The sequence below is a fragment of the Anser brachyrhynchus genome (genome assembly GCF_964034855.1).
Source record: "Anser brachyrhynchus genome assembly, chromosome: 1".
In the NCBI taxonomy this organism is placed as follows: domain Eukaryota; kingdom Metazoa; phylum Chordata; class Aves; order Anseriformes; family Anatidae; genus Anser; species Anser brachyrhynchus.
The window spans coordinates 74941139-74958121 of record NC_137694.1 but is presented as its reverse complement, the minus strand read 5'-3'; the positions used below and the strand labels follow the sequence as shown (position 1 = coordinate 74958121).

Below are 16983 nucleotides of genomic sequence, written 5' to 3'. Positions count from 1 at the left end.
GCTGGGGGGATGACTGGTTTACCCCAGGGATGTGGCCTGGAAGAGGAGGGTCCTGCGTGCTCCTGTAGGCTGCAAGCTGAGGGCCATGCATGTTTGGATTTCTTGAAGGAATACGTATTTATTTTAATGACAGCAGAGGCATTGAGCATAATTTTTTAAATACTATTGTATTTCTTCATTTTGTGCATTTGAAATGTCAGGATTTACATCAGGCTTCATTTATGGAAAGAATGGGATGGCTTTGTGCTGCATTGCTGCAGGCAACTCCTCTGTGAAATGGGCAGGCTGATGTCATTGCCCTGAGAGGTAGCAGCTCATGGAAGGATAGGGCATAGACCCCCTGCGACGTGTTGTGACAGTGGCCGAATCACCACCTTTTATGCCATGGGCTCGCTCTCAAAGTTAGCAACTATCTGACAGGGTTATGGCACATGTGGTGAGGCCTGTGAGGATGAGCACATGTTGGTCTTATCACATGGATATCTGGTCTTGCCTTTGAGCCCACAGACAAACTCCACCACCCTTGTCATCTGCTCCAGCTCCAGGCAGGACCTGCAACAAGCCCAGAGCAGCATGGGACAAGGGAGACAGGTCCTCCTGCTGGGGATGACACCGGGAGGTCTCCTCAAGCTTGGCCAAGATGAAGAACATGGATATCTCATGTATCCCGTCTGTTTGTGAAATGTAGCAAACGTCTAGCACTTGGATGATCTTCCAGCTTGCCCAAGGTGCTCCAACCATGATGTCCATGCTCATCCAGATGCCAGGAGGAGCAGCACCTCTGCTGCCCCTCCTTTTCACCAGTGCCCTTGGGATTTTGTGTTGGGGAGCACTTTTTTCCCCATGCACCTCCAACAGCACCTTTTTTCCCCACCTGTTATCCTTGTAAAGCAGTGGGTACATAATTATGTTTATTGCTTGTTCAGAAATAAATAATAGCTCTGAAGTGTTACCTATCCTGTTTGTTTCTATGGATACCATAACAATAATTAATCATATATATTAACATACGGTCAAGAGACTTGTCAAAGCTGGAGCTCTCGAGCGGTAAACAGAGCTCACACAATTAGCAGTCCCTGCTCTGAGAACACTTGAATTGATTCAATGTTTCTCCCAACACCTAAGAAAGTCAAGGAAGCAATAAATCATGAAAATACACACAACATACTCAACAAACTATGATGAAGACACTTCATCAACTGCCTTTAGAGTTGCATCAGTGTGTTGCATGACACAACACTGTTTGAACTTGTTGCATTACAGCTGTAACGAGGAAGTGCTCACTAACACTGCCCTAAACTTGAAAATACTGTGCTCTCTTCTGAGCTAGAAGTAGAGTGTTTGTTAATTACTTCCAATCATCTGCTAGTGAGTACTTACTGTCCCTTAAAATAAAGACATCATAACTTTTAGGGTACAGATTTTAATCTAAAGCGTAGCATCTCAGCCAAACCCCCCAGGCCAAGTAGACCAGAGGGGCAAAGGGTGAAGCTGGCCTCACTGGACAGGAAGGGTCCTGCCAGAACTAAGTGTTAAGCACCCTGCGATCCTGCATCCTCTGCCTGCTTTGTTAAAGCAGAGCCTTTCAACTTGCAAGAAATCAACACTTGCTAAAAGAACAAAAGAAAAAAGGACAACAGCAGCAGATGGAGAAAAGTTCCTCCAAACTTTGAAGCTGGTATTATCTACTAGAAACAATAAAAAGAGATCAAAGCTCAGAGATGGTAAACAACAAAATGTGTGAAAGCAAATGACTTGAATGGTGCTCTCAGAAGCCACTGTGATGTTTTGTGCTCCCTATTGGCTTCATTTCTATTTCTGAGCTAAAATGGATAGCGTCTTTTAAAGAACATTGTTGTCTGGTTGTCCCCGCACTTGTGTTATTAGCAGTTGTTGTGTTCGATAATTGTGCAGTGTTGAGCTAAAATTCCAGCTTCTTCTTCTGTGGAAGACCAGGCTGTCTGGAGCTGTAAGGAGAGATTTCAATGAACAGAAATTTGTGAAAAGAAGTGACCAACAAATCCTCAGCCCATGCGACATCTTTGTGTTGTCAACACAAAACAGATACAAAGACTATACAGTGCAGAAATTCATAAATTGATTATACATCAAGATTAGAAACCCAGGTAATAAATGCAAGGAATAGAAATCACTTGTTTAGAAACACACATTTGAACTAGCTGATATTAATGAAGTCTAATAGGATGACACATGACAGGAATGTTGATTAAGTTGTTTGTAATCTCCTCAGAAAAGATCAACTCTGCAAGACAGGAATAAAGCTGGCTCACAGTACAAAATGGTAACTGGCAACTTCGAAGTCAGTCAAATGGAATATTTATTCATCCACTGAACCTAAGAAATAATACTCGTGGTGTCCCTCCAGGTGATATGTGCTGGCTACCGTTACAGCCCACTTCAGCTGGAGGATGACCACTACTTAAATACCCTGTGCTCATCGTTGTGATGCAGTTCATTCTAAACAGTGTAAGTGGGAGACAGATCTGACAGATTTTCTAAAATCCCTAGATGACAATTTTCTGACAAAGAGGCTACTTCAAGCAGGAGCAACTGCTACATCACGTCTCCTCTTGATGGGCAAGGAGATCTGGTTCACTGGAGAATGCTGAAGCAGCTTGAAGTATTGGCAACCATGACCTTTACCACATCCACTGCTGTAACCTTAAATAAGGAGAGAGAACAAATCAGATAAAAATCCTCGTGTTTCAAAAACGGTAATTGCAAAGCCAACACATTGGTTGGGAGAAAAAACATTTAAACAGGAAAACATAGATGGTATTTGCAAACTGTTTAAGAAAGTTTGCCAAAGAGAAGCCCAGGAATCCAGAAAGAGACAAATTGGTTTCAAAACCAATCAACCAACCAGAAAAACACCCTGGTTTTGAAGGTAAATAAAAATAGACTGGGAAAAAATTATAATAAACTGATGAAGGGAGAAATGTGTGCTAAAAAGCAGTGAGGAAAGCAAAAGTACACAGGAAGTATCAATGGCTTGCGATGGTAATGACTCAAATATACAAAAGCTAATGGCAGTGGGAGAGTCACTGACAGCTGTACTAAAAAGGAGGGATTTTTAGATGAATATTTTTGTTGTGTACAGACAGAATGGCTGTGTGGTACTGGGGCATTACACAGTGCTGGTGATCAAGTACTTTTCAGCCCAGTAGTCCTTAAATGATGTGTTAAACAGCATTTACCAAGTTTTTTGAAACCGGAACACTGTATCTGAGATTATCTGAGAAGCCATCTGAGGAGATTTTTAAGCTGTTAATAATGAATTTTCAGACAAGTTGGGACATGAGAGAAGTCTCAGCAACCTGGGGAAAGCTGAAATTGTGCCAATATTTTAAAAAGGGAAAGAGGAAAGCCAAAGTGAGACAGCATTAGCCTGACTTTGATCATCAGAAAGAAACAGTGATGGGATTGATTGCAAAGGCTTGAGTAATAAAGTATTAAAAAGGGATAATAAAATTAAATGCTAATCAAGGTGGGTTTAAGTAGGATGGATCTTCTCAAACTAATTTGATATCTTTTTATGAGATTACAACTTCGGATAATAAATGAAATAGTGTTAAGGTAATAGACATCTGTAAGGCACATGACTTGGCACCACTGCCTAGCATTTTGAGTAGGAAACTGGAACAATATATTTTTGACATGGCACATGTTAAATGAATTAAAAACCACCTAGCCAATGTAATTAAATGAGGAATCATCTTTAGAAGGCTATCTGCTTCATAGGGTCCGCCAGGCAGTGGTTCCTGTCCTGACATGATTTGACTGCTAGATCGTGACTGAGAAATCTTTCTCCCCCCCAAAAGCAAAGGTGATACTGAAATGGTTTACAGAAGAACCCTGTGTTGGACCACAGGAAATACTGAACAGAATGGGTCACAGGTACACTGCAATCTAGATTTTTTTTAGAAAGTAAGGTGTAGCAAAGAAGTCTACCTTTCATTGTCGCCACATAGGAAGCTGTATCTCTAAACAAAGGATTATGGGCGATAGTGGCCTTCCTGTGGGGAGAAGAGCTCTCAAAAAGGACTTAGGTGTGGCCTGGGCATCCCAGTGACTGCTTCATTTTTAAAATACATATATGTGTATATTCATATATATGTATGTAGTGTTTTCTTTATGAAGATTGTAATTATTCACCAAAACAACCTTCAAATGATTGTGCTGATTCTTTGCAACTGGCAATTTTAAAATCAAGATCTGATGTATATCTTCAAACAAAAATTAATTACGGAATTCCCATTCATTAAAAACAAACAAACAAACATCCATTTGGACTCTTTTGGCTTAATTTATTGGGCTTTGGATCAGGCCCTGGATTAATTACGGAGAAATCTGCAAAATGACCACTGGCCAGGGTGCTTCCACTCCTGCTGCCTTGCTGGGGCTCTGCAAACCAGCGGCACTAAGAAAAATGCTCCTTTACCCAGACATGTCATTTCACACTCTGGCAGGCAATTAAAATGCAAATTAAAAATGTTAATTAGAAGTGTTTCAACATCTATTCTAACGCACGAGATAGGAATTCTGCATAGTGTGTGGAGAAGGATGCATTCTTCCTCAGGCAAAACCAGACTTCCAGTCTTGCTCTGGAGTGAGCAGAAATAGCTGCTACTTTTTGTGAAAACTCATTGCAGAAAGAAAAGAAAAGAAGGCACCTAGGTCTGATGCTGATCTAATATGCTGGAATAAATCCACTGAAATCAGGGTAGTCACAGTGCTTTTTTGATTTAATGAGATGAGAATTAAGCCCCATAAATGTACTTACACTGAAAGCGGGTCCAAAAGGGTGACCCCCCCCCCCCCCCCCCCCCCCCCCCCCCCCCCCCCGTTTTTAATCACAGCAAATCTATATTCAGGGATAAGGACAGACAGTAGCTAAAGTAAGGCTCAAGCACACTGGACTGCAGCCTGAGTATAATCCTGTGGCCACGGGGCTGGTTGTGAAGTTTCTGACTGAACGTCACCTCAGAGCCAATGGGGCAACATCTACACAAGACTGGAGGAGCCACCAGAAGCTGTGGGGCTCATCAGGGACAACACTGGGAATACTAGTTCAAAGCAGAACAAAAATTATGGGCTAGCAACAAGCTGATGGCACATATCACAGAATTTTTAAATATCAACTCAAATTACTAAGGCGTAACATTAACCAGGAGGAGTCATCTGAAGACAGAGGTTGGCAAGTGCAGTGGCAAGAAATGACTCCTGGTTTTGGTGTATGTCAGAAGGAGCACTGCTGCCATTTATTGCTGGAAATCCTGTTGATAGTCACTCCTCTAGTGGTGAAAAGAAATAGAAAGGCTGGTTTCTTGCTTTTAAAACTTCTCACATATGGTGTTTCTAAGATGGCAATCACTATTTCCCACCACCCAAGAAGATCCTCATTCCCTTTACATGCAGATCTGAGCCTGAACTCACAGATGCCCTGCTTGAGCACGACAGCTGCAAAACCAAAGCCCAGGTGAATATGGCAAACAGTTTCCAGTGAGAAACAGAGTTTCCCTATACTGCTGTGATGTCTCAGTGTCTACACCAGTGGGAGACCGTGTTTACCCTATGATGCAGGAGGGTTGTGCAGCACCAAGCCCTATAGATGTTTCTTTAAAAAAAAAAAAATCTGGAGCATGACATAACAAATACAGTTTAAGCTCTTCTGCGACTTTCAACTTCCCCAGCTCAGCAGGGCAGGAGGAAAGAGGTGGCTGCGGTGCAGTACTGAATCCCTGCAGCCCCACACAGTGCCTGTAAACGTGGGGATCCTGCAGAGCCTTGCAGAGCCCACTCTCCTTTGGCTGAGCTGCACCTGAACCCCCCAGAACAAGCAGCCCAGGAGCACCTCTGTGCACTTAGATGTCACCTCCCCCAAGATGAGCCGTCAGCCTTTAATGGGCAGGCCCAGAAATGTGTTTTTATAATGACTCTGACTTATGTATCCTGGTAGGTCTGCTGTCCATTTAAATATTCCTCCATGTTCCTCCACTAAGGCTCATCCCAGTACAATCTGATGGTTAAGATGACGTTCTTCCCTTCCCTACTTAAAACCTACCTACATCAAAGATGAAATCTGGATGCTCCCAGATGATGGGGTTGTTTTTACAGTTATTTGAGCAGCATATTATACCTGCTTATTTGAAGATGGTGATATTTGTATTGTTGCTAAGAATTCATGCCAAACATAATTTTGGGGCGCTGTGACGATATCATATTTGCATATTTTAAGTATTGATATAATACAAAATTATTTTTATGTCTCTTTTTGCAGTGTAATAATGCTCTTTCCATTGCATGACAGCTTTTAGTATAGAAAAATTCAAAAACAGAAGACAATTATTTTTTGGAAAATGGATTTTTTTAATCTGGTTTTCATTTTGCCATGTTTGGAGCATCCCTTACTGCTCATGACCTGCTGTATATCATCCAGACAAAAACAGTAATTGCACAGAGATATAGGCACTTCACTCAGTAAGGCCTTAATCAAACAAATGAAAAAAATGAAATGATTTTTTTTTTTAATTTTATTTTACCTAAGGCATGCTCTATTTCTAGCCTTGCAGGCTGTATGCCATTTGCTGATGTAGAAGAGGGGCCACGTATTCTTCCCTTTCTTGTCTTCTGTCCCTTTGACTAGCCTCAGCCTTCCCTTTCCCCTTCCCTACTTAGAGAAGGGACAGGCTCTATTTCTGGTCTTGCAGGCTCCATGCCAAACCCTAGCACAGAAATAGCTGCTATAGAACCTATGAACCTCTTCCCTCCTCTAACTGCTTTCCATCTCTCAGTTGCCTTTTCCTACTTGCTTGAGCTTCTTAGACATCTCTTGTGCCTCGCAGCCCTGCCCTGCTCAGAAAGGGCTACCCTGACCAGCTGCTGCCTGCAGGCCGGGCTGGCTGCTTAGCAGGGGCAGCCAGTGGGCTTTGGGGCAGGGGGCTGAGGGGGCCACTGAGCTCAGGGGGGCTTGGGAACGTGCTAATGAGCAGCACGCATTGCTGCTGAGCAGCTGCGTTTGCAAGGGCTTTGGAACAAGAAAAATACAAGAGGAAAGGTGGGGGCGGAAAAAAATGCTGTGAACAATACTACCTGCCTCCCCTTTCATAGTCTAATTAGACACAAAATTCACTTTTTGTTTGCATTTTAATTGTCTGGAAATGCCAGAGTGTTTGGCTGGTGTGAGGTCTCTTGTTGTATGGGCTCAGGCAGGGTGGTGCCAGCCGTGAGGCTGATGGGAGGCCTCCACCACTGCACCTCTCGCCGTGGTGGTTTCTTGCCTGTGAGTGGGTTGTCTGAGCAGTCATGGGAGCTCTGGCAGGGACACAAGGCTCCTCGGTGGTGGCAGATGCAGCAGTGACTTCAGTCGCCTTTGCTTTGTTCCTTTTGTGCTGGAGTGAAGAAAACGAAACTTGAAGTGCTGTTAAAACACTACCAAAGGACCTGATCTCTCAGCAACCCCCTTGCCTCTAGCGCTGAGGAGACAACCAGGCAGTCACTGTGCCATTTTGGGGACAGAGCAGCAAGCTCTGAGGTGGGGCAGAGAGGCTGGTAGGGGCGAGCAGGTTATGGTGATCAGCCGAACTACCCCCGGGGATCCTCATCTTCTGTGCTTCAGCCCTTCCCAAGGATCAGATGCTGCTCCACACCTTGCGAGAGGAAGGCAGTCAGGCTGCTGTCCCCCTGCCTGCTATCCCCTACCCCATGTGGCTGCTCCTGGGGCGGCAGAAAGCAGGGATTGGTGTCCTCTGCTCAGCAATGACATTTCCTCTCTTTGCATTGATGTTTTTATTTTCATAACCGTCTTGGTGATTATGTGTAGCAGCGGGAGACCGTTATTGAGGGATTATGCTCAATTCCACTGACATTATCTACCTCTTAGTGGAAACAAATGGGATGTCTGCCAGCCTGCCGCTGCTGGATGGCTGACCATTTTTGTGCGGAATGGCTGCAAAAAAAGCTCTCTTCCATTACAAAGTTGATCCACCCAGCAGTTCGTGATTTTAATAAGAAAAATTACCTTGGTTATTTCGAAACACTGGCAGTTGATTTTTTTTTTTCTTTTTCTTTTTTGAGGCTGGATAAACAGTTGGCAAGTGCCATCCCTGCCTTTAGGAGCTCACTAAAAAAACCAGCATGATTTGATTTGTTTGTACAGCGAAAAGATTGTTCTTAAATCCCCTTGGAGTTGTTGGGTTTGGTACTCCTGCCAGTGGAACTTATGAAAAATCCTCTGGCACGATGAGTCAAGAAAGCCAGGGATGGCCCTTGCCACTGCATGTCTCCTGAAGATGGCAGGTATCTTGAAGATGGTGGAGCAAGGGACACAACGCCTGCATCCTTTTGCAATGCTGCTCCATACCAGAAAGCAGTGTGGGGATGGATGCCTTATTATATTTGGTACAAAATTGGACCCAATTATCAAACAGGAGGTGTGGGTGATTCGTGGAAGAACTCTACAACTCAAAGCAAATGAGTTATAAAGTAGGTGTGTGGTTTATTTCGGTGCCGGGCGTATGCAGGATAGCTCCCAAAGTCATGTGCGCCCTAACGTGGCAACTTGCTTTGGTTACATGCAGTAAAGAGTTACATATGCATGAAGTTTCCCAATATGCCTATACATATGCATAACCTATCCCCGCTTTGTATTAAAATTAGCTCCAAGAAGTCATTTCCATAAACTCCTTCTGTCTGCACTTGCGCAGTGCCTTCTGGTGGTGGTCGTCGGGGGGGTTGTGGGGATGAAGGTTGATAACTCTTCTTCATCACCACTAGTTGACCCCGTGCCTTTGTACAGACTCAGCTGCTCCTTGGCTCCTGTCCAAACCACAAGGTCGGTCTCAGCTGGTTTTTGAGACAGGTTCCCCATTTTTGTCAGGAAACATCCTTTGTGAGGGGCCCCGAGACTCCTTGTTTCGGTTAATTTGCACAGTAGTAAGCAAAGACACTCAGCAAAAACTATTTTAATGCGATTAAGCAAGCCCTCATTCTTCCATTCCTGGCTTTAATAAGTACGATTGTTTTATTTAGAAATCATTAATGCGATTAAGCAAGCCCCCATTCTTCTATCCCTGGCTTCATGGGAGTATTTAAAAAAAAAAAAAAAAAAAAAAAAAACACCAAAAACCACACACACACACAAACACAACCACTCAATAATCATTTATTTATTTTTTTCACAGTGGTTAGATCTGTTCAGTGAAACCCACTATTTAAAAATAATTATTGTAGTATTTGTGTTACAATTTTAGGTGTTCCAAATAGCAATTAATTCTTTGATGAGTATGAATAATTAATTCTGTGCATAAACTGTATGAAATAATAACAGAAATTAAATCAGGCATGTTGCACCTGATAAGGGTCAGGGGAAGAAGTTGCCATTAAGGAAGAGAGCAGTTTGCAGATTCTCAGAAGGTACAAGAATAAAATTTAAAAAAAATAGACTAACTGGTTCTTCAGTGGTGCTAAGCTGAACCCCTTTTGGGTTCAGCACAGTTGCTGAAACATGATTACCTGCTGCGGCCTGAGATGCCCTTGAACACTGGGGACTTCCCTATACAGCTGGCTGATGCCAACACAGGACCTTCCAGAGATGCCCAGTACGAATACCTAACTCATGCTACAGGTGCCTACTGGTTCCAGCAACTGCACCAAGACCAGCCCCTTTCAGTCACTTGCTGACACAGGTGTTTGTATTCTTAAAATGCACTGTTTTCTAGTAATGGAAGTAGGAATTTTTGTATTGGGAGAACATCCTTAAATAACTAGTCACAGTCCCCTCTGCTAATCCAGTATCTACGCATCAATTTCAGAGATTTACAGATAGCCATCAATTTTGGAAAAATTGATGGAAAAATATTTTTGAAAAAGCAAATGTTCTTTTTGTTACTATTTCAAATACATCCAATTCCAAATGTATTTATTTTATAGTAAAGTAGAAATTACAGAAATCCTAGAATCTATATGAGAAACTATATAGAACATCTACACTCCACATCTCCAGGTCCAATTTGAAACATCCCCAAGTGCTTTTTAAACAAAATTTTCTTCAAATCTCCTGAAAAGCTCCAAATATGATGAAACATTTCCACAGAAAAAGAAGCATTAAATTGGTCTACACTGGGAATCTTTCAGATTCGTGGCAATGGTTCACATATTCACTAGAAATAAGATAATCAGGATTATGTTCCTCTCTCTACTCTCATTCCAAAGACTTCCTTCTATATATTCATGTGTGTATCACACGCACGACTTGCTCTCTTTTGTATTATTATTATTATTATTTTTTAAACTTATTTTTACATGTTACTTAGGAAAGATACAAAATACGTACAGGTGATGAGGACAGAACTCTTCGGTGTACCAGTGAAAACTAATTCAGGAACCCCACAGTGACATATTTATCTAACAATTCTTCAGAGCAGGTAAGCATTTAGTTGTTGATATAATCCCAGTAAGCAAGCTCAGATGATCATACATCCTTTAATTATCACAGAAGTTCCACAGACAAAACAATTATCTTTCAATTTCCTTCCCAAGATCTAAGTATCTGACAAGATACACAAACAGAACTTTATAGAACTGGGAAATCTAACCAGAGGGCTTACTTGCAGTTTACTATTTAATTTTTATATATATATAATCCTTAAAAAAATTAACCTCATGGCTAACACTGGGAATCTGTCTGCTGTTAAGAAGCCAGTGCTCATTGGTAAAGTAGCTTCCTTCCTAAACTGCTGAAGGATGTAGAAGAACAGTTTTTAAAACAGAAAGGTGTGGTGTTGTCACACCGCTGGCGTCATCTCAGATTTCATAGCCATTCCATATTGACAATACAAATACGTCACTGTAAGTAAAGGGAAAAGATGCACTGAAAAATGGGATGACTTTCTGAATAATGAAGGCTAATGTATTAAAAGTAATATGTTTGGAAAATAACAATTGAGGAAATTGAATAGGATGCCTTGTAAACCTTTTTACTGAAATTAGAGTATGTCATTAATAAAAATGTGTAAAATTAAAAATAAAGAATTTTCTTAAATGAGTCACTTTTGGAGATGTCTTTAGGAGGTATTATTTTGACAATGTTAATTGTTGCCTCTTTCTTTTTTTGATAAATGGATTATGCAGAATTAATTCCCTCACTATGTAGATTTAATCCACAACACAGGATCACTCTGTCAGAATTTTAAAGTATTTTGAGCTTTCTAATGAATAGGTACAAAAACAAACAAACAAAAAAAAACCCAAACAACTATACTTAATTTATTAGTTTGAAATTTGAAATTATAAATCCTTCACTATCTGTATCTACAGTTTCTTGTGCTTGACCAAATCCTACTGTAAGAATGCCCGGAGAAAATCTTCATAAGATATTTTTGAAGAGAGAGCTTTATCATAATATTCCAAAATACTAAATAACTCCTCTTCACTTAGGTTGATTTTGTACTCATGAAGAACCTACAAAAGACAGAAAAAACTTTAAAATTTATTCCAGCACTTTGGATGATGATGAAGTAAAAACATTAGTTAATCTTGTTAAAATTTCTTTAAAAAATAACTTTATGATTTAGCTTCACTTTATCTTAAGTTTCTGAGAATATTAGAAAATCAAATCCTCTTTATTATCTCCTGTTCTTCCCATGTCACTAATGACTCCCTAGAATGTGTTTCTGAAAAACTGCATACACATGGGGTTTTGTCTACTATCCCAAATAGCACTTGCCTTAGGGGGAGATTTGGGAAATGGGTAGCACCAATGTGTGTAGAAACTGATTTACAAGAAGTGCATGTTTAGAAGGCTTTCAGTACTATCAGGAGATGGGATGAAGAAATGGAGTATCTTCCTTTCTATCCTTCTTGGATGATCTGTAGTCTTTACATCCAGACAAACAGAAGGAGTAATGCAGTCACTCAAACTGTGCAAATCCCAAAGTACGTAATAATTCTCATGCTGTACTCAGTGCTTTTAATTTTCACAGGACAAATGCTTGGCCTATAGGCATACCTTCTGAACAATTTGAACAGGATGCATCTGGTTCACCTAATGCTAAAAATTTCACAAAGTGCCTTTTTCAGTACTTCAGCAGTTTATATGTTCATAATGCCCCAACATGAAAGAAAATAATTGACTGATTTCTGAGGATCCCTTCTGGTTTCAGATGCACTTGGGAATTTGAGCCCTGCAATTGACCAGTAACATCATTAATCTTTGTGGTCCATGCCAGTTATCATTAGTTTTCTGGAAAACTCAGATTATTCTACATCTTTCCCCCCTAACAACTCAGCATCTGAAATCACTAATGGCCCTGTGCAAATAGTACAGCCATAAACAGCAGCATTACTGAAGTTAGTAGAGAGCTAATTTCCCCGTTTCAGTAAATTAAGTTACCTAGGAGATGAAGGGATCCATACCTCCACAGATCACTTTCTATCTTGTCAAATGGCCGATTAACACTTTTGCAGTAGTATTCTGGAACTGGGGATGGCTTTTTGATCTAAATCCATGAGGCGTTAGATTTTATTCAATTTCTTATTTATTTTTGCTTAGCTTAGGTCATGTTAGGGAAGCTTGATTTGAAAGCTGTTGACATAGCTTTAACTAGGAAAGATAATCATCACGTGTCCTAGAGGAGTATGACAAATTAAAATCAAATGTAACGGGCCTGACCTTCACTCCTTCTCCCCTAAGTTTTGTCTGCTGAGGCAGTACCTAGGCAAGGCAGAAAGCTGCAATGACAGCCAGGGAGCCTCAGGCACAAAGATGATACAGCCACACTGATACTTCTTGTCCCCCAGCCTTCATGCAGGGGCAGCAGGGATTAGGTTTCAGCTATGTGGCAGTGCCAGAAGATATCATGTTCCCAACAATACTAGATAAGTAAAGGTTTAAAAGAGCCATTCTGTTACTGGTACAATCTAAAGGGTTTTAGACTGGTTCTTAGCAATGCTAGGCAGCAAGCTGGCTTCCTGCAGCTCCAGGGAAAAGGGAGCTTCAGAAGCACACCCCATGACTGCTTTTTGCATGTGCCTACTGTGATTGAGCATCCCATCCACCAGTTTATCAGTTCTTTAAAGCAGTAGTGATAGAAAGGGGTGTCCCAAAGCATGCAGCATTAAATGGGTTTAGAGACCCGCTGTATTATTTTCTTGCAATTGAGTAGCAAATATTCAGAATGCCTCTAGAACAGATTGTGATTATTATTCCTAGTAAAAACAATGTCAAATATTTTTAAATTAATTAAAAATTAAGCTTAAAGATTAAGCTAAGCAAAAATTAAACTCCCTGTGGATCTACATGAAGAAGCAACTCCTGACTCCAGACTCAATATATCTAGAATACACAGGTGTATATTTGCTGTTTGAGGGGATACAAGGTACCAAAATATTTGTAGAGGATATGGATCCCTCACCTGGTACAAAATTATGCTGCACACAGAAAAGCAAACAGAGAAACCAGTACAAGGGACTCTCAGATGGGGAGTACTTGGGCCCATTCCACATTCAGAAGGGAACACACCAGTTGAAGGGCAACAGGATCCTGCGGCTGTAGCAGTGACTACAGGGAGACCTACCATAGGGAACTCATTCAATGCAGCCAACACTTCAATTCCCTTCCCGTGCATTTGTAGAAACTATGTATTTAAAGGTTGTATAGGGACTAAGATTTTCTCTGTTTTATCTATGCTGTTATAGCAGGATCCCAACAAGATCCCAACAAGATCCCAGACCTCCAGAAAGTATAATCATGTGGAGAATGATTATCATGAGCAAAGGTCAGAGCTAAGGTCACGGAGAAGCTAGGATGAGTTTATATATCCTAGTTCAGGACTGTTCTTCAGAAAAATTTCAGTCAGGAAGCTCAGATTAAACTACTGTAATTTTTTGACTATTACCTACTAAATGCAACTTACTTGTCTGAAATCTGCAATATTTAACAGTCCAGTACGACTTTCATCATAAGATTTAAAAGTTCACTTCATTGGTCTCCAGCAGTGCAATATCTGGGGCTGAATTCTCAGAATTGCACTGTGGAATGACATGGTTTGTGGTCCAGGACTCATCTAACAAAGTTGGATGAGAAATACAATCATTTACTGACATCATGGACACAACTGGGAACAACTATAATGCAGAATGAAAAGGTACTGGAAAGTAATACTGACTTAATCGGCAACTGGTTGTCACGTAGTTGTTTACATATTATTGTAAGATACTGTTTACACAAGATAATTTTAACCTACAGCATTTTAATATTCTTGGAAAGTGCAGATGGAATATTTACTTAATCACTGTCAATGCCCTAACTTTTTATTATTTGAAACTGACTCTGAAGTCAGTGTTACTTCTCAGATCTCAGTGTTTGTACATGTATTGTGCTTGTCCTTGTTTCAACTCCCTTTTTCAGTAATTTTTAATTGCCTGCAGTGTTCATTTTTCAGTTTTTTTTTTTTGGGGGGGGGGGTTTGGCTTTAGAATGACTGAATTCATAATCCAACTATGGGAGCAGTATGGTATTTAAGAAAAACAACCCCCCATATACATTTTCCTCAGTACCTAAAATACCTTGCAATCAGTTTTTTAACACCTCTATAGTTCAACAGCTGGAAGATAGTGTTAATTTTACTTGGGAAATAGTGTCTTTTGTTGTTTTAGCCTGGCTAAGCTCCTTATGTCGTTGTACCCTGAACACATGTGAACTACAGAATTACTCATTATGGTGAATTCATTCCATTTGTACAAAGCGTTAATACTCCAGCATTACCATGAGTAAGGTACTTTGAGAAAAGTCAGCAAGCCTCAAGCCACCTTCAGGATCTGGATGTGATCTATTACCCTTTTATTTTCCTACAGGTCCTGCTCAACTTCTCCCCAATGCTCTGTTGGTATTATTATTTTAGTAGGGTAAGCCAATTATGCCACATTTGTGCCAGTTGCACATGAGCTAGTCTTCTGACAAATGTCTCATTGTGAAGGAAATGCACAGTGGACTTTTTACAACTGCTTTGTGGACACGGGCACCATGCTGTACCTATTGTTGTAAGAGGCCTGGTGGTCAGCTGCACCATTGTTCTGTGCTCTTGGTGTATTCCTCCTTCAGAACATGTAGCTGAGGAATGTGTGGATACATGAATAACGCAATTTCCAACCCAAAATACTGTGCACCCTTGTGGGTTGAAGGGAGGGAAAGAGCTCTTTACAGTGAATGCAGCTTGGGTTATTTTCATAGCTCAGAGCCTGGATGTTTCTGTGAATCCCTAGGACATTGATTCTCTCAGGCTTTTGAGAAATAATTTTGCCTGCAACAAAAATAAAATAAAAAAGGTTTTATTTGTTTTATTATTATTATTCCTTTTGATATTTATCTGTATAGCTATTAGGTGGAATGGGGTGAAAAATCTATGAGGAAATTTCATTTTAAATATTACATTATATAATGATTCTCAGAACATGGGCTGAGACCTTCATTATGTTTTTTGAACAGAATAAATAAAATAAAAATGATTCAAGACAACTACATACGGACTTAAAAATGACTGCTTTATCCACTCCAGAATACTGGGATGGAATTTTACTGCATCAGATTTGTATATAAAGGAAACCTTATGTAAGATAATGAGGTTCTTTGATGCAAAACTTACTAGTTTTACCTTACTCTCCCTACTGGTAGTGAATTCTTGATAATTCCTAATGATACTTTGGTAGCATACCTTGGTAGCAATCTGTTTGTCCCACATCTGAAAACTATTCAGTAATGTAATTTCTCTATGAAATGCTGCTACTAACCATATCTAAACTAATTAGGCACAGTAAGAAACAGCCTAAAAATGTAGCAGGCTCGCTGAATGAGCAGATTTGGAATTTGGCACTGTTCCTACTACATAACTTGATTGCGACACTATTACTGATGACTTCCTTTCTGGGCCACTACAGCCAGTATTCCACATTTCTTCCAATCTTTTCTGCCTTAGAGTGGTACTACTGGCAGAGGGGAACAGCCTGTGGGTAACTGTCTTTCATTGCAGCTTGGGGAATACCTATGTGTGACAGGGAAAGCTGCAAGGGCACAATGTGGCTGATCAGCCCTGGCTACAAGATGTTCTTAGTGGCCATTAACAGCAGTGCAAGTGAGAGCTTCCTCTGGACTTGTCTTACAGGGCTGGGCATGGGGCAGGGGCACAGCCTGCTGTCAGTAGCTCCAGACTGGGCCCACCTGAGACACATTCACTGCATTTTATTTCTAACTTGATTTTTATTTAGTTCAGCAAAAGCTCTTAAAGGTTTTCCACTAGTAATTATTATCCACATTTTAGCAAATTTAACCAATTTACCATACAACTTGGGTACAAGGGAGCATGATCACAAGGAGTTAAATCTTCCAACTGAAGGAGATACCAAATGAATACTAACAATTAATATAAGAGGATTACATAAGAGAATGCTAGAATACTATGTCACTACAGAAGAAATTGAAAAAAAAAATGTAATTTTGATTTTTATATGCTTTGTTTGTACTGGTTTTTGTGGCTTCTGTATAATCACCCTTTGTAGCAGTGAGCTTTTCTGTGGTTTTAACAAGATACAACTCTGAAGGAAGTCACGGTATGCAAATTTTCCATTCTTCTTGAAGTCATATTTTGTTGTTATTTGGTTAATTTCCTCTTTACTTAAACGCCAGTGGAACATCTCTGCTATATCTGAAATAATACAGAAATGCAGAAAGAATATTCATTTTGTCATTCATAAAAATAGACAATCATTGTACTGTACACCAGTTTTAACAGGAATAATGTTGACAAGCTCAGTTGCAGTGACTGCTCCATAAATGTATTATGCAGCTATTGCTAGATGCAGGTATATACACATGCCTAAACTTATAGAGGTGGCAGTTCACATTTAACAGGGCTTCAGGGTACTAATATCACGGTACTTTGGTTTTAAATGCACAAGAAGTATGCCTTT

General features: G+C 40.4%; 1 protein-coding gene across 1 annotated transcript in view; it reads right to left on the bottom strand.

Moving 5' to 3' along the window:
- Positions 1-9071: 9071 nt before the first annotated feature.
- Positions 9072-16983, bottom strand: part of EFCAB6 (EF-hand calcium binding domain 6) — an 81878-nt gene continuing 73966 nt past the window's right edge. The window contains 4 exon segments of the mRNA XM_080575793.1: positions 9072-11481; positions 13935-13994; positions 13998-14084; positions 16480-16718. Of these exon segments, the coding sequence (XP_080431919.1) occupies positions 11359-11481; positions 13935-13994; positions 13998-14084; positions 16480-16718 (509 nt within the window). The 3' untranslated portion in view covers positions 9072-11358.